At 39.0% G+C, this 27,462-nt stretch overlaps 1 protein-coding gene across 6 annotated transcripts in view; it reads left to right on the top strand.

Moving 5' to 3' along the window:
- The window catches only part of AKAP6 (A-kinase anchoring protein 6), a 493,633-nt gene that overhangs the window by 228,649 nt on the left and 237,522 nt on the right, over positions 1-27,462 (top strand). For all 6 annotated transcript variants that reach the window (XM_025919741.2, XM_086709961.1, XM_086709963.1 and 3 more), the window contains one exon: positions 14,616-14,738. In XM_025919741.2, the coding sequence (XP_025775526.1) occupies positions 14,616-14,738 (123 nt within the window). The remainder of the gene's footprint in view (positions 1-14,615; positions 14,739-27,462) is intronic.

The following is a 27,462-nucleotide window of genomic DNA, read 5'->3' as shown; positions in this document are numbered from 1 at the left end:
GAGGGCAGGGGTCAGGCCTTAGCAGCTTCCTGTATGTAGGTCATTCTGTCTGTAACCTCCACGTTCGCTGGTGCTGTCTCCGTCCAGCCCTCAGCGGCTACTTCATGGTGTACTGTAGCAGCCTTTTAACTGGCTTCTCTGATCCCACCCTTACACTCAGCCTTTTGCGATCAGACGTCACCACCCTGTTTTCTCCTCTCACCTCCAGCCACCTCGGTCATTATGAAGCCTCAGACCCCCACCCACAATGATTAAGGCTACTTCTCCGTCCTCTTGGGAACTGTGCTGGTTGCCCCCGATTTTTGTACTTCTCTTCTCTATGAGACTCTGGGCCTCCTGTCTTGGCAGATGATTCTTATATTGTATTAGAGATAATTCTCCTCTAATTGGCCCAATAATTTTAGTTAATGTACTTCTTGACATTTTAGGAAGTTTATGTAGGGGAATTTATGCTATGAATGTGTGTTGAGACAAATACAAACAAGCTGCTAGTTTGTAATATTGTCACACAACAACCTTATAAATAATATGTACTTACTTATTTATAATTTGTATTTATACATATTTATAATATTTATTTATAATTATGTGCTTATAAATAATAATTCTTACAGCACTCTTTAACCAAAGGGAGGGTCATTACAATGTATTACAGGAAGAAAAAGGAAGGGCCTCCAGTAGGTTTAGAATTATCCCTCAAAGCTCTGATTGCTAAAGATGGAAAGAATAAGAAAGTGTCTTGGGAAGGCAGTAATAGGTTGGGTGATTTGTTGGGAAAGGGACATTTAGGCTCAATGTCAAAGGATAGACATGGTGAGTGGATTGGGAGACATTGGGAGTATGTGAAGGTCACCAAGATCAGTTTCCTAGCTAGAAGAGAGGCGGTCAACCACCTGAACGTATATAGCTTTAAAGGAGGCTCTGTATGCAAGAGCCACAGATGTGAACGGTCAGAAAGGCATGAGGAATCATTCAGCTCAGTGCCCTCATTTTATAGCTAGAACCTGTCTCCCCCAGTCCAGAGTACTTCCTATGAGAACATCCTGTCTCCTGATTATACCATATCTTGCAACCTTGTCACAAAGGGGCAGCAAGTACTTTTTTTTCAGAGATCAATACTAAAATGTTCCTAGTGCCCCACAGCTGTCGGCTTTTATATCATTGTAGCCCTGAGAAACTTTGAAGCAGGTTCTCCTTCTCAGAATTTGGCATATGTTTAAAGAGTTTCACAGTTGATCTTGAGACACAACCCAGTGTCAAGAATCACTGAGACAGACATGGAATAAGGGACTAGAGTGAAGCATGTTGAGTGCACTGCCCTCTGGGGCCTCATGATGTAGAAGGCACAGTGGATATGCCCCTCTACACTGTTCCCAGGTTATCTCATCCATGCTTATGGTCTCCAGGACCACCTGTATGTTTCTTTCTCTAACCTAGGTTTTGCTCCACACCTCAACTGAGTTCAGAAAGCAAACTCATAATATCTAATAATACCATGTTCATAATCTGCCTACGAGCTGTTTCTTCCTTCTGAATATCTTATTGCTTCTTTTGGAGAATAGTACCTGCAACTAAAATTAAGTTGGCTATCATTTTGGATTCTAACAAATTTCTCATCCTTCATATCCAATTGGTCCTGTCCATTTTAACTTGTCTTGCTGTGTAGCCTGACACCTTTCCTGCATGCCCACTGCTGCTGCCTTGGTCCAGCCCTCACTGACTACTTCATGTTGTACGGAGCAGCCTTTTAACTGGCTTCTCTGATCTCAACCATATGCTCAGCCATTCACTCTCTACATTGCAGCTAGAGTGAATCTTTTAAGATGCCAATCAGATTATCTCACTCCCCTGCTTCAGAAATCCGGTCCCACCTCATTGTCTTCACGATACAGACCAGACTCCAGGTGTGTTATGTGTGGTCTGGCTCCTGGTCAAGCCCTTCAATCTTATTTCTCAGTTTTTCCCTCCCTCCCACCCCCGCCACTGCCCCACAGTGTTAGCCATTCTCAGCTACATAGAGATCTCAGATGAGCTGTTCCCTCTCAGACTTTATCTGCCAGGAATGTTCTTCTCTGCTCCTCCCAGTACCCTTTTATTTATTTATATTTTCTGAATGAATTACACTTATCCTGCATAGCTCAGCTTGCTTGTAATTTCCTCCTAGAAGCCCTCCTTGATGCCCCAAGACTGAGTTAAATGCCTTCCATTGACTCCTGAACACTGGGATGATCTACAACAGAGGTTCCCAGGCTATGATCCAGGTACCTCTAGGGTTCCCAAGATCCTTCAGGGGGCCCACAAGGTCAACTATTTCATATTAATACTAAAATTATGTCTGCCTTTTCACTCTCATTCTGTGTACAACGGAGTTTTCCAGAGGCTATATGGCATATGATATTTCAGCAGATTAAATGCAGAAGTAGAAATGGCATCCAGCTGTCTTCTATCAAGCCAGACATAAACAAGATTCACATACAGCTAACATCATGCCACTCTTCACTGTTTTTGAAGTTATTTTTCATAACAATGTACTATGTGAATATGCATATATATTATTGTTATTATTATAAATGAATTAATAAATATTTTTAAAATTTCTAAAATGAATATCGATACCCATAGAAACAAAAGCTCTTTGGGGCCCTTAATAATTCTTAATAGTCTAAATGAGTTCTAAAAGTTTGAGAACTGCTGATCCACATTATCACACATCACACTTTATATTACTATGCTCCGAATTCTGTAAGAGAGGCATCTGGGTCGTTTATATGTGAGTTCCAGGCCCTATACAGTTTCTGATACATAGTAAGCTTGCAATAAATAGTTTTTGAATAAAATACCTAATACATACATGTGTATGTGTATGTACGTACACTTAGAGTTTGAATGAAAAAAAACAATTTAATCTTTACTTGAGCTGGCCTAATGCAACCCAATCTAGGTAGTAATACATAATTAAACCAATAGTAGTCTGAAAGTTTGCACTAATTTTAAAAGCTCTAGTTCTGTCCTTTTTGTTGTTGTTGTTTAAATTTTTTTTAATGTTTATTTATTTTAGAGACAGGAGGACAGAGCACAAGCAGGGGAGGGGCAGAGAGAGCCAGAGACAGAATCTGAAGCAGGCTGCAGGCTCTGAGCTGTCAACACAGAGCCTGACGCAGGGCTCGGACCCACGAATCACAAGATCATGACCTGGGCCAAAGTCAGACACTTAACCGACTCAGCCACCCAGGCACCCCTGTTGTTTTTTTCTGAGCTCTAGAAATTTTGGTCAAAGAATGTCTCTGAAACTTTGAAATTTGAGCTGTATATTGAATACACAACACCTGAGTTCTTCTGACTTGGCTGTCTACTCATTGTGTATCAGTCAAGTATTTAACCTTTCTGAGCCTCAGTTTCGTCATCTGTAAAATGGGGAGGATTAAACTAGATGGGTCCTAAGGGCCTTTTGAAGACTAGATCTGTGTTTCTGATCTGCATGTAAACTTTTCTTCTTTCCAAGCACATGTATTTAGATAATACTATTTTCTGTCTTCTTGGCTCTAATGATAGAGCAGTGGCTGAATTTCTATCCTTTACTGGATTGCAACCCTGAAATTCTCTGGTAGAAAGGTAGCTATTTTCTTCTTTTTAAAAATTCACTATTAAACTATAATTGACATACAGTGTTACATTAGTTTCAGGCGTACAGCATAGTGATTCAACAACTCCGTAAGTTACGCTATGCTCACTGCAAATGTAACCACCATCTGTCACCATACAACACTATTACAATACTATTGACTATATTCCCTGTGCTGTTCCTTTCATCCCTGTAACTTATTCCTTCCATAACTGGAAGCCTATATCTCTCACTCTCCTTCACCCATTTTGCCCATCCTCTACCCACTTCCCTCTGGCAACCACCAGTTTGTTCTCTGTATTTATGGGTCTGCTTCAGCTTTTTTTTTACATGTGAGTAAAATAATATGGTATTTGTCTTTCTCTGACTTATTTCACTTAGCATAATGTCCCCTATATCTACCCATGTTGTCACAAATGGCAGGATCTTCTTTTTTATGGCTTAGTGATACTAAGTGATACTTAGTGATATTCCCAAATACACATACCACATCTTTATCCACTCACCTATCAAAAGAAGGCACAGTGGATATGCCCCTCTACACTGTTCGAGGTTATCTCATCCATGCTTATGGTCTCCAGGACCACCTGTATGTTTCTTTCTCTAACCCAGGTTTTGCTCCACACCTCAACTGAGTTCAGAAAGCAAACTCATAATATCTAATAATACCATGTTCATAATCTGCCTACGAGCTGCTTCTTCCTTCTGAATATCTTATTGCTTCTTTTGGAGAATAGTACCTGCAACTGAAATTAAATTGGCTACCATTTTGGATTCCTATAAATTAGAATCCTATCAAAAGACACTTGGGTTGTTTCCATATCTTGGCTATTATAAATCAAAAAACAAATAAACATAGAGGTGCATATATATCTTTTTGAATTAGTAGCTTTTTTTCCTTTAAGTAAATACCCAGTAGTGGATTTACTGGATCACATGGTATTTCTAATTTTAATTTTTTGAGAAACTTAATTTTGTTTCCCACAATGGTTGCACCAATTTGCATTCCTACCAGTAAGGTTCCCTTCTCTACATATCTTCATCAACACTTGTTATTTCTCGTCTTTTTGATATTAGCCATTCCGACTGATGTGAAGTGATATCTCATTGTGGTTTTGATATGATGATTAGTGATGTTGAGCATCTTTTCACATGTCATTGACCATATGTATGTCTTCTTTGGAAAAATGTCTATTTAGGTCCTCTGACCATTTTTAAATCATATTATTTGTATTTTTTGGTGTTGAGTTGTATAAGTTCTTTATATATTTTGGATATTAATCCCTTATTGGATATATCATTGCAAAACTCTTACCCCATTTACTAAAGATGGCTATTTTCTTGCTCACTCAGTGTGATAATTCCATTTTTTCCCTAAAAATAATAACCTTGTCATTACTAAAGAACTCTGTGTTCCCCAAATAAAGTTGAGAGTATTTATATAAATAGGAACTCAACAATTGCAGGTAATCTTTTGAATGATCTTAGCATTCTACAAACACTCCCATCTAGCCACGTGCATTCTTGTTCCAGATATTGATTTGCAAGGAGGTAGTACTAATCAGAAAGTTTAGACCTAATCTAAACACAGGATTATAACATTTTCAGCTCTGCACTTTAGTATCAAGAAGCAGCCCCTTTCACCAAAACTTTATGGACGTGTTGGGAAATGTTTATTAAAAGCTGTTAATTAGCTCCAGTTAATTAAGTCGGGGGAGACTTAAAACTATAGAAAAAGAGAAGGAATGAGCAGGGAGAGAGAAGAGGAGAAGAAGGGACGGGAGCAAAAGAAAGGAGAGAGGAGTAGAGACCAAGAGAAGGAAGTGATTAGAAGATGAAAGAGAAGAAAAAAGGCAAAAGAGAAACGGTGGTCAAGAAAGAAAGAGAGAAAGGGGGATTGAAAAGAGCACAGATGCAGGGACTTCTCTAAAACAGAGGTGGCTGTAATGGGCATGGTTGAAGCTGTGTGACTCAGGCTGGGGTTTCACAAAGGCTTGGGAAATAAGAATGGGGTGCCTGGGTGGCTCAGTCAGTTAGGTGACCAACTTGGGCTCAGTTCATGATCTCAGTTCGTGGGTTCACGCTCTGCATCGGGCTCTGTGCTGGCAGCTGAGATCCTGGAACCTGCTTCGGATTCTGTGTCTCCCTCTCTCTCTGCCCCTTCCCCTATCACACCCTGTGTTTGTCTCTCAAAAATAAAATAAATAAACATTTAAAAAAATTAAAAAAATAAGTAGACCACATTGGGTGTTCCTGTCCTTTTTTTTCTCTCTGTGAACCTCATGGGAATAAGTCTGGTCAGAAAGTCAGTGTGACAGCTCAGAGCTTGGATTCTGGAACAGAACTACTTAATATCTATTTAGTGGGTTTGTGACCTTGAATAAATTGCATAACTCCTCTATGCTTCAGCCTCTTTGTACAATAGGGAAATTCATAAAGACTCAATGACTACATAAGTTATTAGAAGAATAGCTGGTAGACAGTCATCATCCAGATGTTAAGGATTGTTGTTTATAATACAAAATATGAAAAGCCTATAAAGCATTCAGCTATCATAATCCTAAATTGTGAAGTGTGAATATCTAAGGTGTGAATCCTCTTGGGGATTTAGAGGCAGATAAAGATGACCTGATTTGCTCAGTCAGTGCCTCTGGGGAATTGGGGTGCTTGATGCAAGATCTCCTTTAGAGTAAGTAAGCAAAGCTTTGGGGCAGCCAGACTCCATGGGAAGATCCCTAGCTTCACTCCTGTGGAAGTGTTCACAGTTGTGCAAATGCAAGTGCATGGGCTTGTCTATATTTCAGTTTTCTCCTCTATAAAATAGAGGGTGTGGGAATCTTACAGCGTAGTGTCATTGTTAGAATTGAATACATTCCTGGCACATAATAAGTGCTCAATTAATATTAACCTGTTATTAGTTCCAGTCTATTTCCAAGTCTTTTATTCATTCGTATTTTTATTAGGCATTAATGATATGCATTTCAATCTTGTTTTGCCCTTAAATATGTTGATTACTTCTTTTTATAAAGCAATAGGCAGCAACCGAACTCAAACTCTGGATTTGTTGGAGGAAATTCTTTCACATTGTGAGAATCAGGAATCTTTCTGGGCTCTTCTTTTCCCAATTGAAATTATTGTCAACAGTATTGTCAACAGTCATTCAGCTCCATTTATCCCTTCTGCATGATAGAATAGAACTTCCCACCTGGTCAATTTTAGATAATACCATTCCATCCCTTTTTTTTTTTTTTTTTTGCTCTCTTTCCAACTGACAGCCTTTTACTTTATTCTGGGATAATTTTATCAGGAATATTTTTATATTCTAAAGACATTCCATTCAACCTTTAGAAAAGAAGCTTAAATATTTCATAAAACATTTCAGTGTTTGAGTTTTCTTGTGGCATCAGAGTTAAAACTGCCTTAAACCATTTCATTTTCTCTTCAATCTTTTTTCTAAAAGCACACACCATATCCTCCCTTCTGTCAATTACTTACACTGTGTTGGATTTTGTGGGTAGGAACATTGGTAAATGTGTGAGGTAGTAGAATCTAAAACATCTCTTTTAACTCCTTGGCATTTTGTCTTGAGCCTCTGGATCTTGGGTAGCACATTAAGTATACGGATTACCTTTCCTCCCCCTGCCCCTGCCAAAAAAAAGGAAGGAAAGGTAAATTGGAAAGTAAAGGTGAATTGCATTGAGTACTATTGTGTAAAACTCTGAATTAGGCATTTCATATAGGAACTATGTATATATGAATTAACCGGAAATGGAAGGCTAAATATAGACATTGGTAGATGTACGTATAAAATCTCAATGCATACTTTTGCTTCTAAATGGAGTTCTAAGTCTTCCAGTTATCAGAGCCTAAATAAAGCTTCCTTGTGGGTAGGGTAAGAGGATTGCAATTACTCGTTGGTAGCCATCGCTAATGTAAAGATTGGCTCCAAAGCCTGTGGCGTGTTTTAAAAAATTAAGCCAGATTATTCTTAAACTCTTGGCTATTTATGGAGAAATGTGATCCCCTTCAGACCTACTGGTGGAATAAGGAGATAGGGGAATCCATACTAACTTACAGGTTTAGAGGTTTCCCCTTCCACATTGTCTCATCTGATGATCTGAGACAAGTCACGACTCCCTCCTCTGCATGCCCAGAGCCTCGGTGCTCCCTCTCCTCTCACCTCATGGCTGTGGGGGGACTTTTCTGATCCATCTCCCCTGTGGCCTAGCACCGTGCTGCACACTTAGTGAATAATCAAAGCTTTTTGAGTGAATTAGATAAAAGATCAAATTAGAACTTGTTAATTAGGAATGGTTTTTAAAAATCATTTATCAAGCCCTAGTTTTACATCAGGCCTTAAAATATATACATTTTTTTTGAAATCCTCATGTAAACCCAAGATGGAAACTGCTGTCCCTATCTTACAGATGAGGAAGTTGGGATTCAGCGACATTAGGTAGCTCATTTGGTTTATGATGGTGGTAAGAGGTGGATGGAGCCTGGAATCAAATTCAGTTTTGTCTGGTTGTAGCAACTGTTCTCTTAATAATATCCATACTGGTTCATGATAGGGGTGGTTTTTCTTCTCTTTTAATATAACCTCTTCTACCCTCATGATTAATCCTCATTTAAATGTTTTTCAACTTCCAATTTCTGCCAGGGACTTAGATAAATTGTTAGATCAGTTGGCCTCTCAAGATTCCCTGTGATGCCAGTGAGGCTCTCTGGATTCAGGTTCTGAATCCACTATCTTCTGGCCATATGGCACTGGACAGGTCTCACCTCTCAGGGCCTCGGTCTTCTCACCTGTAAAACAGGTCACAATACTACCTACCTCACAAGGTCTTTATGAAACTCAAACGATCTAATGGATATAAAATACTTTTAAAAGGTCATGGCACACAGTGAGGTCAGTTTGAAGGTTACATACTGTTTCAGCTAGCATCATTCAGATGAGATCATTCAGTGAATCTTTGAATCTTGGAATACTAAGAAAAAGGTAAATACTTTTTAATAAATGTTTACAAGATTCAACAATAGAGACTGAACAATTTTTTCATAAATATAGTGAAAATAGTTTACTTTTGTGATGCTCTTCAGATCCCTATCTGAACGCAGCTAATTTGATCTAGACAAGGTCAGACATCATGCTTGATTTCTTTGTCCACTGAGAAATGAGAATCTTTCTGGCGACACACACACACACACACACACACACACACACTAAAACAACAACAACAAAAATAAATTAGCAGTTGAAGTCCTTGGCTGAACTCCTGAGAACTAAGGGCCTTCTTCTCATGATTAAAGTATATCAGATTCATCTATAATTGAGGCAGTGATAAAATGGGCTAATTGTAGCATGTAACTGCCTGCATGTTTGGTTGAAATTTTCCAAGAGTTACAAGTGAAATTTACAGTGATTTCTGCTTGCAAACAAACAGACAAAAGGTGTGTGTTCCTTGTTAAGCATCTAGCCTCATCAAAGACCTCCTTTCAGAAAAATTAACAGAAAGTGAAGTGAAGGTGGAAATGAAGTGAAGTGAAGTGAAGGTGGAAGCACTGGAAGTTTAGAGAATTTTGCCTCAGTGCCAAGACCGTGAGGCTGGGAAGAATTGTTGCTTCCCTTTCATCTGGGTCCCGTGACATGTCTCTGAGAGTACTATTGCTAGAGGTCAGTGTGGTGGGGCGAGAGAAATAGACTTCGGAGTGAAATGTGGGGTCAGGTCCCAACTCTGCCATTGGAAGTCACTCACCTTCTTTGACCCTCAGTTTCCTCATCTGTAAAATGACCAGAATCAGAACCACTCCACAGATGTGTAACAACACAGCATCTACTTCCTGTCGTATATGCCCCCCTTTCCCCTTTTAGAGAAATAGGTTTCAATATCAATTTGGTCTAAAAATTATGTAATTATATAAAGAAAAATTACCTGCTAGGCTTACAACACCGTAAGGCAGAGACTATGTCTCGTTTTATACTGTATTGCTATCTGCTGGTCCCATACCTGGCACCCAGGAAGGCTCTCCCTTTTTATTCCTGCTCCACATGACAGGCTTGCTGGAGGGCAACAGTAATCACCTCCACAGGTTTTATTTAACCAAACTAGGTTTGTGGTAGAAAGAAACAGGTAGGGACATAAAACAAATAATGGGCATTCTTTAAAAACATTTTTTTAATGTTTATTTTTGAGAGAGAGAGAGAGAATGTGAGTGGGGAAGGGGCAGAGAGAGAGAAGGAGACACAGAATCTGAAGCAGGCTCCAGGTTCTGAGCTGTCAGCACAGAGCCCAATGTGGGGCTTAAAGCCATGAACTGTGAAATCAGGACCTGAGCCAAAGTTGGATGCTCAACTGACTGAGCCATCCAGGCGCCCCAATAACGGGCATTCTTCATCTGTCATGAGGGTGTAGCTATGTGCAAGACCTGAGTGTAAATTTTCCTTGTGAATATGATCTTCAAATCTGAAAGTGTATATCTGCACACACTTTTTGCTGCTTAGTCTTTAAAAAGATTGATGCTTTAGAAAGTTTAAAAGTAAGATTTTTAAGAAGCACTTCATTAAGGAACTTTTAAAATGCAAATGATTTGGAAGTGTGAAATGTGCTTTTCAACTGGTGGTAACAAGTCTAACTGCTTTCTGTTTCCTCTCACATTGGATGGCCAGGGTTTCTTCTGGGTGTTGAATCCTGGCTTGACTCTAGTGAAGAGTATACAGACTCTCAAAACATGTGTCAGATATGAATATGCCAAGAGACCTATACAAAAGGATATAATCAAGGGGGGTGGCCTGGGAGGATTGGAGCCTGTGGACTGAGTCACACTCAGTGCTCTCCTGGAGAGCTTGGCAGGAGTCAGAGAAGCGTAATGGAAATGGACAATAAGGAAACTCGTGGTAGAAAAAGACTGGAGAGAGACGAAGCAGATAAGATACATCAACAGGAGTTTGAACAATGACGGCTGAAATGTGGCCTTTCAGAAGTTTGTAATTCAGCCTATAGCAATGAGTTGAATGTGCGTAAGATGTGCTTTTATATAGTGCGATGGCAGCATTGGATTGTGTTTTATACAATCTGGTTTTATAGTCATCTTGGACTCTCAGAATAAGTAAAAATCTGGTTTTATAGTCATCTTGGACTCTCAGAATAAGTAAGTATGAACTGAGAATATTAGAGAAACAAACAGAGGTGGGTCACATAATAAGAATAAGAACAAATTTGGTTACAGACAGAATTGTGATACAGGCAGAATATATTTCACAGAAACATCCAGGAGAGTGTTTCAACTCTTTATTGGTGGTAAATTTTTTTTAACTATTAAAATTAGTTGAATTGAGTAGGCAAGTGTTTACTCATGCTTTAAGTTCTGCTGAAATTTTTGCCTCAATGATGTTTATCTTTTTATTCTCAACAATGTCCAGAGGTGTGCTTTATACAGCGTAGGCGCAATAAATATTAGTTAAAAAAAGTGAATGAGTGCCCACTATTTGTTATACTAGGATTTGATCCTCATGACAAAATAAATAAAATTTTGTATTTTCCCCTGTGGTTTTTTATGTAACCTCATTTTCCTTTATTCACACCACAAGGACTCTACAGAGCTTCTGAAAATTAGCATCAGATATTCCCTGCATACATCCAAATGTGAATTCTCCTGCACATTGCATGCCTGGTTTGATATACTGAGTGGCACTTAGCTGGTCTTTCTAAGAAGAGCATATCATGATATGGGGATAGTACACAGTATACTGTCCATTACACAGTACACTGGAAAAGCACACACATAAAGAGGCTGGGAGAGGTGGAGAAACAGCAAGTGACAAAGGTATCAAGGATTGGATGGGTTTCACTTTCATCTGCCTTTATGATTTCTGTTTATGTTTTTGTGGCTACACATACTAGCAGGAGGGGAGGTGGAAAGCTAAGAGCTCCCTAAGAGGAAGAAGTGTTTAGCATTTTATTATAAGATTGCAGGGATTCTCTGGATTTCTGTTGTGATGGATGGAACTTTTAAGCACTGGCAAGAAAAGAGTTGAGAAAATGCGCAACAAATGAAAATTGGTGAGGTAGGGATATAATTCAGAGGAAACCCAGAGAGAAGCCTTGAAAAGGACCTGTTTCATCTGTATCAGACAGCCTTGGTTTTGTTCTCTGGCTAGGCTATGCAGAAAGATCATCCAGAAAGTTTCACCTGGGTCCCATGAGTTTGCCTAATCTGCACCTCATGGATTTCAGCTAACTCTGTAATCATGGTTCTGTTAGGAAATCTGTCACACGTTGTTCAATACTCTTTGGCTACGACCAACCTTTTGTGATGAAGTACCCATGCGATCACATATACACACATTGTTTTGTTTGCTTGTGTTTTGGAGGAAGAGAAGATAATGAATAGTATATAACTGGTCATATTTCAAATAACATCTTTTACTATTTGTCTTCTTGGATTTAATCAGTTCTTTCCAAAATAATTTCCTTCCTGACTTAATGTTCTCCCCAGACCAATTTGCAGATAAAACAACTCAAGTCCAAATTCAATAGTAAGTACTGTTTAATGATATAAAGTACTATTTCATCTAACAATTATCAACCATCTAGACTCTGGTATTCTGATGAGGCTCTGTAGATGTTTCAGTAAGTCCATTTGGCCAACAAAGAATATCTTAATTTTTCATAGAATTTAATTATGAGAGCATGAAAAATTAGGACATCAGTTCTAACACACTCTATCATTGTTTCTGCTCACAGATTTACTGTACATATCTGTAGGGATCTATGGTAATCATCAAGTCTGATAAGAATTTCTTATGTATTCTGAGTCATAGGCAGTCTACCAGAAAGATGAATTTGGGGAGTGATGTTTAAAACAGGTGGGAGGCTCGACTGAAAACAGGGAGCCTAAAGTAACATCTGTGTTAAAAGGCTCGAGTATTTGGAAGGAAATGAAAAACAAAGCAACTCTCAAATTTATGGAAATGTAGAAAAAGCGCAGACAAACTGATACCCTCAATCTATGAGAAAGGGCAAAAAGAATTACTTGTCATGGATTCCTACCATTGGGTGGATCATCAGAAAAATGCATTTGGTAGGGGAATGCATTATTTGACATTCATGAAGCTATCCCTGTTGGACACATTTTCACCTCACCTGGAAGAAACACTTCTGAGTGATGACCAGAGGAAGTCACAGTGAGGTCATTAATTTGGGGTTGGAGGCCAGGACATGAGGCATGTTAAACAACCTTCTGGTTCCCACCTCGGTCCATTGCAAATGCATAGGCCTTAGCTTCTAATTAAGATGACTCTAATATGATATTTTTTATTGGCTTTACCAAAACAACTTGATTAGGCTAGGTTTTCAAAAGGATGAGTGTGATTATTGTTTGACCTTTGCACAATAGGGATAAAATAGGCAAAGCTTTGGGTAGCTTTTCGAAACATGGGATAGATACACTACCATGTGGGATGATTGGCTGAGCTCTGCACAGGCTGGCAGCAGTACCAGAGCATCGTGGGACAATCTGATGGACTCCAGGTGTACCAATGACCACAGCTCTTCTCTGTCAACCTTTGACAGACAGAAATGTGTTTCTGAGTGTTACTTGTCTGTCTTCCTCTTTACCATCCTTCTCAGTCCCATTTTCTCATTTCCTAACAATCATTTTGAGGCCAATCAACTGCTAGAATTAAAGGGTTATAAATCTTAGACTATTATTCAGGAGAAACTTTAATAACAAAGCCTAGCTTCAGGGCATCTCGGTGGCTCAGTCAGTTAAGCTTCCGACTTCAGCCTAGGTCATGATCTCTCTGGTCCCAAGTTCGAGCCCCGTGCCAGGCTCTGTGGAGACTGCCTAGAGCCTGGAGCCTGTTTCTGATTCTGTGTCTCTCTCTCTGTCCTTCTGCTCTTCCCCCACTCACACTCTGTTTCTTTCTCTCAAAAATAAACATTGAAAAAGAAAAAAACAAAGCCTAGCTTCTGAGAAGCATGATAAAGAAAATGAATTTTCACCTATTCTTAATTTAGTCTCAGGATATCCTAAGTTAAGCATTAAAAATATTAACCAAAATTAATCAAAAGGCAAATCTGAAGAACGGGTTAAGTTTAATAAGAGAAATAGCACTCCAAGCCATTTCAGTGAGTACAAATGTAGAAGCTGGTCCTTGCTCCTTTCGACCTCCAGGTGGTGCTGTTTACCTAGACACAGAAAACAGGCGCCCAGCCCCATTTCTTTCCCTTAGGTTCATAGCTGGGCTTTCATTTTTTCAAAATATTTTCCGTTTCTACAGATGTGTTCTCTTAAATGGTCAATAAATTTTTATAACCACTATTTGAAAAATTGCGAGATTACTGTGATTTGTGCTTCCTAGCCAAGAATATTTCTTTATGTGCAGGACACACCCAGTCAGGTGTTTATGTTTTTGTTCACTGATCCCACCTCCTCTACCCTTCCTTGCTTCTTAGAACCCATGCTCAGGCACAGACAGTTGGGCTGTCAGTAGAACTCATCCAAATCCCTTTAAACACTTATGTGATTTAAAAATAGATATGTAGTTCAGTTAAGGCAACTCAACTCCATAGGCTTCTGGGTAAAGAACACCATCTTTACGGGAATGCTTTTATCCCCCAAATCCAGTGAGTGTTCCTAGCAAGACTGACCTGATTTTTTGCTTTGGGGGCACTTGTCAGACACCAGAAATGTTTTGATGATTTGAAGACATCTTTACGAAGACATCTGACAATCCAATCCAAATTCCTCAGAAAAAAATGTTCCTAGGGAAAAACTGAGAGGGAGTCATGCACAATTTCTTTCCATTTTGATAGATTTCAGTGCTGGGAATCATGGAAATTCCATTTACAGTGTGGAACCAGAATGGGAGTCCAGTGGTATCAATTTTTACCATTGATGACGTTTGGGATTTTTTAAATTGCCTAAAGAAATGACCAACTAACATGCTTTTCTTGTCCTTTTCTTCCCCCTTCCCTTTTTTTGTGTCAAGGGGTTTGTAAACAAGCTGGATGAATTCATTCAATGGTTAAATGAAGCCATGGAAACCACTGAGAATTGGACACCCCCTAAAGCAGAGACGGATGGCCTTAAACTGTACCTGGAGACACACTTGGTAGGCAAAACTGAGTTGCTTTTGCTGTTAGTAATGGGAGGATTTTAATGCACTGCTTATTTGTTTATGGGGAGTATCATTTTTATTTATCACAAGACATTATATGCTAATGAAACCAAGTTTTAATGGGGCAAACTACAGAAGCTGAAAATTTACAGGCATTTCAATATATTATGAAATCTAAATCCTCCATATTTCAAGCTATTTTTTTCAAAACTTTTTCCAGGAAGGTGAGTAATTAACTTAAAAATACCTTAGAAAATATACTAGACCCTTGTTCTCTAAAGCTATGATTGAAGGCTTTCCTCTTCTTAAAAAATAAATAAATGAAAGAGATAATTTTGATGACCATTCTAAGCTCTCTAGAATTCTTGTAAAATTAATGAACCTCTCATTATCAAGAGGGTCTACATTATCTGTTCTACACTGGGTTATTTTAATAAAATATTTAAAACGATGATCTCCATCATTTTTGCTGCTATGTGGGTTTTTCAGCATATAATTAATACAACTGTCATTACACCCGTCCCTGTGCACAGGGAAAACCATGGAGGGGAAGTGGAAAATACTTGGATGAATATGCTTCTGAATATGTTAGAAGCAAGAATTATAGACTGGGGGACATTTGATGAACCTCATGAGGTTTTTACTGAATGCTTCAAATGGCCGATATCAATTATGAAGGGGTGGAAACCAAGTAGTGGAGTGTGATAAAGCATGAAGAAAAAGCACGTTGTCATAGGAAATGAAAATTCAAGCTTTAAGGATCTCATCTTTATTCCTTTCACCGATAGTATAAAATTGACAAAGGCAATGAACACGAATCCTTGGGTACCCAACTGTGGGGTTGATTTTCTGCCCCTCTTACACACTCAGAATTTGGATTGAATAAACATTGTGTGGGAGTCCTACCTATGCGTGAGTTCACAGGGTTCCAGAACGTTCCCTGTGATGTTAAATGAGAGAATGACAAAGAGGGAGGTGAGAGGGGGAAAGAGGGGAAAGAGAAAGAGGATGTTTTAGTCTTTTGGTGTTTGTGTTTTGCAGTATGTTTTATGTCATTGCAAGTAAAACAGACTCAAAATCCTATTGCTGCATGAAAATAGCTTTGTGGATGATAAAAGACACAAAACTATGTTTAAGAGGATGAGTGTATTGCTTCAATTTTTAGAGACCTGGGTTGATTGTGTGTAAAAATGCCAGTGACCCCAACCACCTCTCTTGTACATGGGTTTTTAAATATTGCCCTTGGTACTCAATTCCCTGTTGAGTAGAGCCTTGATTTTTTTTTTAAAGAGGGCATTTCATAATAGCAAGATAAAGATATTCAGTGCTTTATAATGTAAATTGTATTAATTAGAATGTCAACTTTTCACTGGCATTGTTCTGACAGAAATTCTAATCTGTGTTTAAACAGGAGTATATGAACTTTATTTCACATTAAGTGTGCTGTCTTAATTTCTCTTGATTTAATATTTTATGGAAAACACACATTTAGTTTTTGAGGTCCCAGAGGGCATGGGGACATACAAAGTGCTTTAACTCTAGGCTATTTATTGAAAGCCAGGCTAGAAGAGTATGAACCAGGGTCTCCCTCTCTTCAGGAATTGAGCAACATGGCCTCTTTGTAACCAATGCACTCTCATCATTCTCAAGTCCCCATTACAGAGTTCCTTCCTTAGCATCCCTTTGTTGGCCTCAGCCTCATTCTAGCCCTAAACTATCTGCTAGAACTTTCTGTAAGAATGGAATATTCAAGGTTGCACTGTCCAACATGGGAGCCACTCACCACATGTATCTGCTGAGCACTTGAAATGTGACTAGAGCAACTGAAGAAATGAATTTTTAATTCTAATTCACTTGATTTAAATGTAAATGGCCACATGTAGCTTGTGACTACTGTATTGTAGCCTTAATAAGTTGCAAAACTCTTTGCAGCTGACCATAATGAATTGCACGTATGTGTACCTGCCTCATAGTGACAGTCTCATCCAAAACATGAGCCCCATCATCCTCTTTACACTCTACATTGGATCCACAGCAAGGAGTCCTCCTTAAAATGTTTAGCTCTTAAAGAATAATTTTTTTGTTGCCTAATGATCAACACTTTCTTGAAATGAGTTTTCTCTACTATCATGTCTAATTATATTGGTTGGGATAGAGATAACATAGGAACATCTTTATCTCTGCTTTGCAAATAGTGAGGGGCTGTGTTCTCCAGCTCTGCTCAGTGAGTCTTAAGTCATAGTCACAATTTTGACTTGCGAAATTATGAGCAATCCTGGCCAACAGTTACTGATGACTTAGTGTGCATGGATCACCAGTGATACTTAAGGACACTTACTGAGTCACCGCTGTGCTGTGTGCAGTGTCTGTTACTCTAGATACAGCCTGTTGTTTAAATGTCTTTCAAACAAACCCTGAGTTACTCTGTGTCCCTGAGGACAATGTCTACATTGTCCTCCTGATCGATACTGTCATTTATATTTTTTATTGTATTTCCTTACTGTGGTGCTGAGTTAATATTAAGTTATTCTTTGCAAAAGAAGGCAAAAAATATATACAAGTAAGAAAGTATACAAGTAAGCCCAGAGATTTATATCCTTGAATTCAGCTTGTGTAAGTCATTAGTATTCCTTAATGAGTGGGCCCGTGGTATTTGCAAGATTATCCAGGATGTAGAGATAGCTGTACAGGTTTCTTTAAACACCTTTATAGATTCTATAATTTAACATTAAATCAGCAGATGTGCAAGCCCTTGAGTCCAGTGTCTTCCCTGGTTTAATCATGTGTTAGAATAGTTGGCACCCTGCAATGATCATTGTAAAGAAAAACAAACATAAAAACAATAACAAAAGTTGTACATTTATATTTTGATGTTTAATTCAATTATTTTCCATGACGGTAACCAAGGGTTTTTACCAACACAAATCAATTAAAGCTTCACAATACCTTTATGAGAGATATGAAAGAGCTTTATTTTAACTGTAAGAAATACTGTGAAATTGCGATGATACATCAATGATTTTCCATGATAATTAATCATCTGCTTGCAACCTGGCTGCTCCTTTCAAAAATACAATTCCTGTCTTCCTCGAAAATGACATTCTCAGGAAAATGTCATTCTGGAAAAGTATTCTGCAAGTAGTGAACATCCCTCTTCTTTGAAAATCACTTTCAAAACAGTATTGTGTACATATGTTTTTGGACAGATTCCCTTCTTCTTCACCTCTGTCAACTTTTTTTTAAAGAACTTTATTGGAGTATAATTGACATGTAATAAATTGTATGTATTTAAAATTCATATGCCTACAAGTTTCAACAAACTGACAAATGTATGCACCCATAAAACTATCCTCACAACCGAGATAGTGAACATATCTATCACCTCCAAAAGCTTCCTCCTGACCCTTAGTAATTCCTTCCTCCTTTCCCTCCTGGCCTTTCCCTAATCCCTAAGCAATCACTGATCTGCTTTCTGTTATTATGAAGATTATTTTGCACTTTCTAGAATTTCACATAAAAGAAGTCAAACAATGTGTGTCCTCTCTCTCTTTTATTCTCATCTCCTCTCTCTCTCTCTCCTTCTCTCCCTCTCTCTCTCTCCTTCTCTCTCTCTCTCTCTCTCTCTCTCTCTCCCCCTCCCACTCCCATTCATCTGGTTATTTTTTCACCCAGCATACTTTGGTTTCTTTCACCCAGCATACTTATTTGGATGTTACATATTTCAACTGTTTATTCATTTTGATTGCTGAACAATATTCCATTATAGAGATTTATCACATAAATCTTCATCGACAGATTTTGGACCTTTACGCTGTTTCTCTTATCACCTTTTTTTAGTGGCTTAAGAAACAGAAGTTACCAAAAGCTACATTTGACTGGATGCATCATAAATAGAAGAATCATAAATAGTTCTGGGCAGACTATTTAGATTTTTAAAGATAATTTATATTATGTCCAATTTTTAAGATAATTTATAATATCTTAGCATGCTTAAGAGTAAAGCAGCAGAGAAGGACAGCAACTTCTCCCTCTAGAGATTTCATTTCATGTCCATTTGCTTCTGAAAACATAATTCTGATCTCCCAAGTGGTTTTTATGTATGCCTAATTCACCAAATGGGCACCATATCATATGAAACCAATTGTAGGAAAACAGGCCAATAGATTTTTCAGTATACAGCCAATCAGATATCTAGTTGGAGAAAGCAAAGTCTAGCTGACCCCAGATAGCTGTGTAAGAGTTAGGACAAAGAACTAAGCACAGAGCCTGTATTAAACTTGGGAGATAAATTTGCATAGGTGGTACCATGTCATGTTGGGCAAACATTAGCCAACCACATAGAAATAGCATTAGAGAAACAATATTCTTCATTCAGCTTGATGGATGAGAAAACATGGGGGAAATGGTGGTGATGAGTTCATGTATATCAAGCACCTGTGAGTGCCAGGCAGTTATGTAGGTACCAGGAATACATGATGAATGAGTTTGGCTTCTTCCTCCCAGGGATTTGCAATCTGAGGGACATGACCATAGATAAAATGTAGTCATCTATAGAGCCATAAATGATAAATGTAATATAATTTTTTAAAGTTTATTTATTTTGAGAGAGAGAGAGAGAGTGTGTGTATGTGCACATGGGCAATAGTGGGAGGGGCAGGGAGAGACCATTCCAAGCAGGCTCTGTGCTGTCAGCATAGCACAGAGCCTGATGCAGGGCTTGATCTCACAAACCATGAGATCATGACCTGAGCCGAGATCAAGAGTCACACGCTTAATTGACTAAGCCACACAAGCACTCTGGTAAATGTAATATAATTTTGATCAGTCAGCTTCTTGCAGGAGACACAGAGTACTCTTAGGAGCACAGAGAGAAGTTTTATTAGTCCTTCCTGAGAGTAAAGAAGGCTCAAAGAAGTAATTGGATGTAGACCTCACAGGACATACATGATTTGCTGGATAGAGAGGGGAGGAGAAGAGATGGAAGGAAATTTTATGGGCAAGTAAGGAAGGTGTGGTGAACCACGTCATGTGGCTGAGAACCAGGTTGAGGTTGATGGTCAGATGGTGAAGGAGACTGAGTGTCTTTTTATTGGATTGAACATTTCTTTGGGAGCAAAGGGACTAAGTGACAGTTTGATTTTATTTTAAAACAGGAGAATGACATGAATCAAATGTAAATTCCATTAAGTTAGGGTCAGTTTGACATAGATTAACTGGATGAGGTCCATGGCTTAGAGAGAAAATAACTATGGGGATAATAGAAAATGTATTTGAGTATAATATTTGAAAGATAAGCTAGTGCAGACAACATTATCAATTTCTTTAATGTGATTTTTTTACTTACTAATATATGAATATAACACAAAATTCTAAAGGTAAATAAAAGAAGCTAGTAAAAAAGTAGAAAGTCAAAAGTAAGCCTCCTACCTCTGTTCACCCAGTTACCAATTCTCTTGCTCTGAGGCAACCATTGTTACTTGTTTCTTTATAGTCTTTCAGAGTTAGTCATGGTATCTGAAAACAAATGCATATGTGTACTTAACTATGGTCCCTTGGTTTATGCTAACAATAATTCAAAATCAGTAAATGTAGAACTACTTTATGCTTTTGAATGGCTGCATAATGTTCCATTTATGAATATGCCATAATTCATTTAGCCAGTTCTTTATTGATGAAAACATAGGTTGTTTGCAGTCTTTTTAAAAATTTTAAACAGTGCTTCAGTGCATATCCTTGGATATTCATCATCTTGTATTGTTTTAAGTATATCCTTAGAATAAATATCTTACATATGAAATTTCTGGGTCAAAGTTTTGCACATTTAAAATTTTTATGTCTTGCCAAATTGTCCTTGATAGAGATTGTACCAATTTATACTCAGCAAGGCATGAGAACGCCCTATCTGCACATCCTTGATATTGAAGTATGTTATCACATTGGTTGATCTTTGTTCCTTTGATAGTTACAAATGGCAACTCATTGTAGTTTAGTTTGTATTTCTTGTATTATAAGTGGAGTTGAGTACCTCTTCATATTTTTAGGAGTTATTTGTGTTTCTTTTCTGAAAACTGTTCATATTCTTAGCCTATTTTTTCTGGCTTTTTGCTTCAAGATTTATGGGACCTTTGTATATATTAAGGAAATGAGTCCCTGGTCTGTGATGTGAATAGAAAGTGTGTTAAAAATATGCTATTTTTGGAATTCTGTTCCAGAAGAACCCGGATATCTCAACAGTTTGAGGAATCCAGGCTTTGGCAGACCTCAAAGCTAGGCTGATAAGCATGCAACAGGTCTCTCTACCCATGGCAAAAGCATGTTCAGATTCCAGTCCTGGAAAGACCAGTGTTTCCAGGGAGCTTGCTTACCTAGGCATGGGTGGAACAAAACTAAGATCAGGGAAGCTTTTGTAGAATGCATGGAGTAAGTGATGTACAAGCCATGAGAAACCTGGAGAGGATGTGAGTTAAGGTCAGGTGGGACTTAGGTAAGAACAGAGGAGAGGGGATAGATTAATGAGAAGGGGAAGGATCAGAGTTCTCTTTTTGATGCTGTCTCTTGAATAGTTAGAAACTTCATTGCCAATGTCTATTTCATTTTTCCCTAGTCTCCCCTAATATCCTCAAGAACACCACAGCAAGGCCTGATACCCCACAGCTGACAGAAATCTGACCAAGACTTGAATGTATTGCAGAGTGTGGAAATTGGCAGGAAGCTTCTCTGTGTGGAGTGGGACTGAATCTCTATGGCCTTCTGGGGGTGTGTGAAACCAGTGAATGTGAACATTACGAGGAGTTTTTACATGGGAAAGAGGGGGCAGATGTTACAAGAACTCATTGACCATCAGGGGCATGTGCTGAAGGTGGACTTTCATGCAACTGCTGATATTATTGCACTCTAGTTGGAGAAAAACATTATATTCACTGGAGAAAATTCAAGCTATATAAAAGAGCATAAAAATAAAAGTAAAAAGTCTTACCCTCCCTTAGATAACCCACATAAACAGTTTGTTCTATATCCTTCTGGACCTCTTTATGTAACAGAGCATACATTTTAAGAATTTTTAAAATTCATATTATACATACTGTTGAATGACTTGCTTTTTGTGCCTAAAGATATCGCAGTCATCCTTCTGTCAGTACATGAAGATCTACTACACATTTTCATTTTAGCAGCTCCTTAATATTTTATTGTGTGGATGTACCACAATTTATTTAATCATTCCCATCATGATGGCCATTTAAGTTGCCTCCTTATTTATGCTTTTACAAATAATACTGCAATGAACATTCAGTTTTTTGTTTTTTGTTTTTTTTAATTAGTTGGAAATCTTCTTGTTGGCCCCTTAATGTCTGTCTACAGCAGCAGCTCAGGCCACCCATGTGATGAGCGTCTTCCATACTCTTGGGGAAGCTTTTGCCATAGGTCTGGAAAAGTGGTAGGGTCCATGTTGATGTGTATACAGAGGTTGAGTCTGTGTTTATAGGGGTAGCTTTTAAAGCCCACCTTCTAGAACTTTGTTTATTTTAGGATTGGTACCTGCAATTTGAGGTGGCTACCACAAGGTGGCACAAAAACACCAAATCCTGCAAACAATGCTTCTATCTTGGTACCTTTGAAAGGTTTGAAAATATTTCCTTACTGTGCCATTACCCTATTTACAAAGACAGACTGGATTAAACTGCTAATGTTCCTGGCTAACAAAATCTCCACACAGATACTTCCATGCATGTATCATCTATATTTAGAACTTCATGTTACATTGTTTTATTAAATAGTTTTCATTTGTTTCATTTAAATAAAACAATATACTTCTCACAGAGCTTTTAGCCATACAAGAAAATTTCTCAAAATACATTCAGCTGTTTTTCTTTTGTTTGCTCTCCTGTCTCTATGTCTGCTCCATTTTTCACTGCTTGAAGTTAAGGGATGATGGGCTTCCCTTTTTCCCACTTCCTGGTGCCCACTGCTCCCTGGCTACCTTTCTCTGCTGAGATGAGAGGCAGTCCTGGCCCAAGAAAGCAGAGCTTCACAAGACCAGCAACTGCCACTGTACAGCAGCGGCTGTATTGCTTAGCTAATGGGAGACAGTCCGTTAGACTTCAAAAGCCCAAGCTGTGTGAGTTTGGCCGCCACTTCCCTGAGCCTTGCTGAGCAGAGCTGGTGGCCTCATAGGAGCTTTGAAGTTCCATTTGCTTGTTCCCCTTGATTCCCATCAGTTTAAGTTAACTAGCTGAGAGTTTAGTAGGGAGCAGCGTTACTTCTCTTTGGGGGATTTAAAATACTCAGCTCCCAGCCTTGAGTTGCTTCCTTTGGTGGCTTGGGAATGGAAAAGTCTGTCGCGAATTTGTAAGGATGCAGGCATTTTTAATTAGATGTGTGGGGACAGGAGGCTCATTTTGGACATGTAAAAAGTCCTGGACCACATTCCTTTGCTCGTGTAACTAATTCTGTACCTCTAGGAGGCATATAGCATTGTCTTCCATTTTCAGGTTAGGAGTCCCGAATTGTTCACAGCACCTGGGAATGTACTTTTAACTGAACTCGGTTTAAGCACTTGAGCCATGATACCCAACACTTCTCATCATTTTGGAAATTGTTGGTGGCAAAACATTTTACTAATTTATTATTTTGTTTATTGCTCTTTTTAGGATGTAATGACTGTTTTTAATTAGAATGCCAGGGAAACACCACATTTGTTAAACACTTCCTGTTTAGGGCAGTGATATACTAAGGGCTGAAGAGAAATTTTGTAGACTGGCTTTGCACTATGAGGGTTCAAACACAGGCTGCTGGACACTGGACAAAAGCCAGCGCATGTCCGAACTCAGCTAAGTCAGGGTGCTGTCACCTATCACCTCTCTTCCTGGGGAGACACATGTGCACATTCTATTTACCTCCTGCATGACATGGAATTTTGGACCCTTGAAGCAGTTTATCCAATATAAGGGATATTAAGGTAAGAACTTCAGGCCTGAAATAGATCTGCCGTATCTACTGAGGATTGTTGCGAAGACCAGATAAACATGTTGTATGCGAGGATACTTGGTTCATTTCAGGGGAATCGTGAGCATTTTCGTTGGAGACATGAGAAGAATATGTGGCAGGAGAAGTTGGATTTCTTCCCGTCCACCCAGACTGTCACCTACTTGAGGGGACGGCTTGCGTGTCTCTTTGCTGTCTCCTCTGACACCCAGCCTGTGCATAATAGGTACTAAAAATATCTGCTGGAGGAATGAATGAGCATTTGTAAGAGCAGTGTTACAACCATTACAGGCAGCAAATTATAACTAATACTGTAAATCAGCAAACAATAACTGAGAATGTCTGCAAGTTAAATTATTTCCTCTACTATTTCCAAACCAAAATGGACTCTGGTCACAGAGTTTTCTGGGTATTGTCTGGTATATTTGTGACAAGAGAAAGGCCTATAGAGGGAAAAAAAATTGGAATGCTTTCTTCTGTTTTCAGGACATAATTCATTTCCTTTGGCAGAAAACACAAGGAAAATAAAAATGTTAACTCAGATATTAGAAAGATTTGAAAAAATTCCACAGGTTAATGTTACTGTTTCAAAATACAAAGAATAAATGACTAGACAGGATGTTAATGATTTGACATTACAAAATTTATTAAATTTATTTTTAAAGCAGTTTGGTTCCCCCTCTCAAACGCATGAAGCATGTGGGAGTTGGAATAGATCTGCCCCAGGCTGCCAAACAAATTTTTAATGGAACTGGAGTCCTTCAGGGATTGTCCTAAATCCACATAATATTCTTAAGTCTTGGTGTTTGCACTGGGACCTGTATATTAGCAGATGTACATGTGAATAATATACTTATATCCATCCATCACCTTGGTGACTCCACATCTGTGGGGGCTGCTGCACATCAATTATTCCACTGCAGGGGGTTGAGGGATATTTGGGCCAGCATTGACCTCTTTTTCAATCAGAGCCTCAGAGCACTGTGTTCTGGAAGTCAAATGGTCCCTTTAGACAGAACCTCTGTTTGAGAATCTGTTTGGCCTAATGTGGCCATGCTAGGAAGTCAATGTGATCACCTGTGCCAGGTGTGAAGGTGGCATCCAGAAGAGCAAATGAAAATTTGCTCGCTAAGAGGTACTGTCAACATTTAGGATCTCTCCCATGTATCTAATTCTCGCATAAGATATTAGCAAGTCTATCAGAAAAGAATGTCAACCTTAGTAAAACACATTTACCTTCCACACACACAGAAAATGCAACTGTTTGTTTGAAAGAAATTGTGATTTGTTTGAAGAGCTAAATTCACTTTCAAATGCTTGGAAATGTTTTTATTATCTGAGGTTTTAGGAAGGGAGTCTTCTCAGGAAGAATGAGGATTTTTGTCTTTATATCTTAGTGCTTCTTCTTTTTTTAAGAAAAACAAAATTTTTATAATGCTTATATTTTTTATCATAAACTTGGCATTTTTTTCCTCAAGACCACATAGAGCTTTTACATTTTTTTAAGCTTCTGATATTATACCTGGAGGTGTGTTGCATGTTGTTATAACTGATAAATCAGTTGCAAATGTAGCCACTTCATTTTGTTGGGGAGATATACAATTGTGGTGGTGGCTGACCATTTATTTAATTATATGGTAAGTACCATATGATGAGAGGGTAAAGTTGAATTGATGATTTAGGCTATCTCAGCCAGGGTACAGTTTACATGGTAATTACACTGGGATCATCTAAGTGTAATTGGCAAGTAATTTTGTAAGTGAAGGAACATGACAGCTCATTTACATGGTGTTCACTGAGTAAAATTTGGGGACATTTATCAACCACTTTCAAGTGAAGAGTGACTATACCAGTATCTCCCAAAGTGCCATACACAGTTTGAAACCTACATGGAAGGTTTTTGGTACAAATCTTTATTTGTTCTGCGAACATTCGTTAAGTGTGTCCTGTGTACCAGGCACTGTCCTAGGCACTGTGGATTCAAAAATGAGTGAGAAGGAACTCGAGGAACTCATGTATGGGAAGCAAATGCATCGCCAATAATTACCCAACATTGTAGTAAGTAGAGTCTTGAGGTCTGCACAGGTACTGTGGGTGTTGAGGAGAATATGGAAGCCTAGAGGACAGAAGAAAGTCAGGGAAAACTCGCTAGAGAGATTGACACCGGAGATAAATCTTAAAGGGTGAGCATGGCTTAACCAGGGGAGGGGGAGGACTGTCCCTGCCAGTCTTCGTCAGAAGTAGCAGCAAGACCAGAGTCTCAGAGGAGCAAGATGGCTGGTGTAAGCTGGAAACTTTAAGCAGTTCAGGCACATTTCAAGGAGGACATTAGACCTGAGAAGCAGACTTGGCTAGCATTCTAGAAGACCCTATAGGTCATGATAGAGAAAGGACCTTATCCTGCAACACTGGGAAACCATTAGAGGATTTTGAGAGAAGGAGCATCTTTTTCAGAGTTGTTTTCGGGGCAGGCCATTATGTGTAAGAAGATGTTTTATTGAGCTATTACCATATGCCAGGCTCTGTTCTAGTGGTAACAAGGCATTTGTTTTCCACAGTAACCTCATGAAGTAGGCACTAACATTTCTCCCTTTTTACAGTTGAAGAAGCTGTGTACCCAGAGGTTGCCCAGAGTCACACAGTGGGTGATGGAGGAGCTGAGATTTGAACCCAGGCTGTCCATTTCCAGAGTTTGTGCTGTCACCAGCACCTACATTATGTCATGGCCTCCTTGACACAATTGCTGGCAACTGACTGTTTATAAGATGCACATCTTCCATCCCTCATTAGACTGTGAGCTCTGTGCGGCCAGGGGCTATATTCACCTAATTTACAGCCACATCCTGCATGCTTAGGACAATGTCTGCACCTTGACAGGCATGTGACAAATAAGGAATAACTGTAGTTTTGAGGGACCATGACAAAAGATTGTTGAAGTCATCCTAGCAAGGAGTGATATGAAGGCCTGAATCTAAGGCAGTGTTAGTCAATATGGAAGAGTTGAGGTTGGGGAAATAAATTGGCAGGACTCGGTGAGTGATTGGACGTGTGGATTTTGTTGGCATATTCTCACGATGTTTCTGATTTCCAACTCCTACACTGGAGAGATGACTTGGCAAAAGAATCTGAAGCAGAGGAAAGCTCGTGCTGCTTTTCACAGAGCTCTTAAATTCCTGAGAAGAAATGTTGCGGACTCAGGATGAGAAGTTAGAAGAGACTTCCCTGGAGATAGTTAAAAATAGAATGAACACATCTGCCCAGGATGGTTGAGGGACAGAGCTGCTCTAGGGTAGATGAATGGTTAGATGGCCTTTGGGATTCTTCCCCCTTTGAAAATTTTCTAGTTTAGAATAAATAAAAAGTCTCCCCAGCCACCTATCCTTAGCTGCCTGGCTGAAAGATAAAATCAAAGTGTCCAAGGACTGGAAAATATTGAGTCCAAATGCCTGGACTGTAGAGAAGGAAACAGAAGCCCAGAAGGGTTAGATGATTCACCCAAGAGCGCACACTTGAGGCAAAAGGAAGCCCCAAATCATTGGCCTCTCAGCCTGTGCACCCTCTTCCCAAATCTCAGGTAGCAGCACCGATCTTTTGGTGCCTGGTGTGGGCAGGCCTGTGCTGGATGGTGGCACTAAAGCAAAGAGAACGTGATTGGTGTCTGCACTCAAAGAATTGATAGAGCCTCAACAATAAGTGCTACTTGTCACCTAAAGATGGCATGAAGTACCATTTACTA

This window comes from Puma concolor, chromosome B3 (genome assembly GCF_028749965.1).
Source record: "Puma concolor isolate L17-30 chromosome B3, mPumCon1.1.hap2, whole genome shotgun sequence".
Classification (NCBI taxonomy): domain Eukaryota; kingdom Metazoa; phylum Chordata; class Mammalia; order Carnivora; family Felidae; genus Puma; species Puma concolor.
Note: the sequence above shows the minus strand (reverse complement) of the source record. Positions and strands in the feature narration are given on the sequence as shown.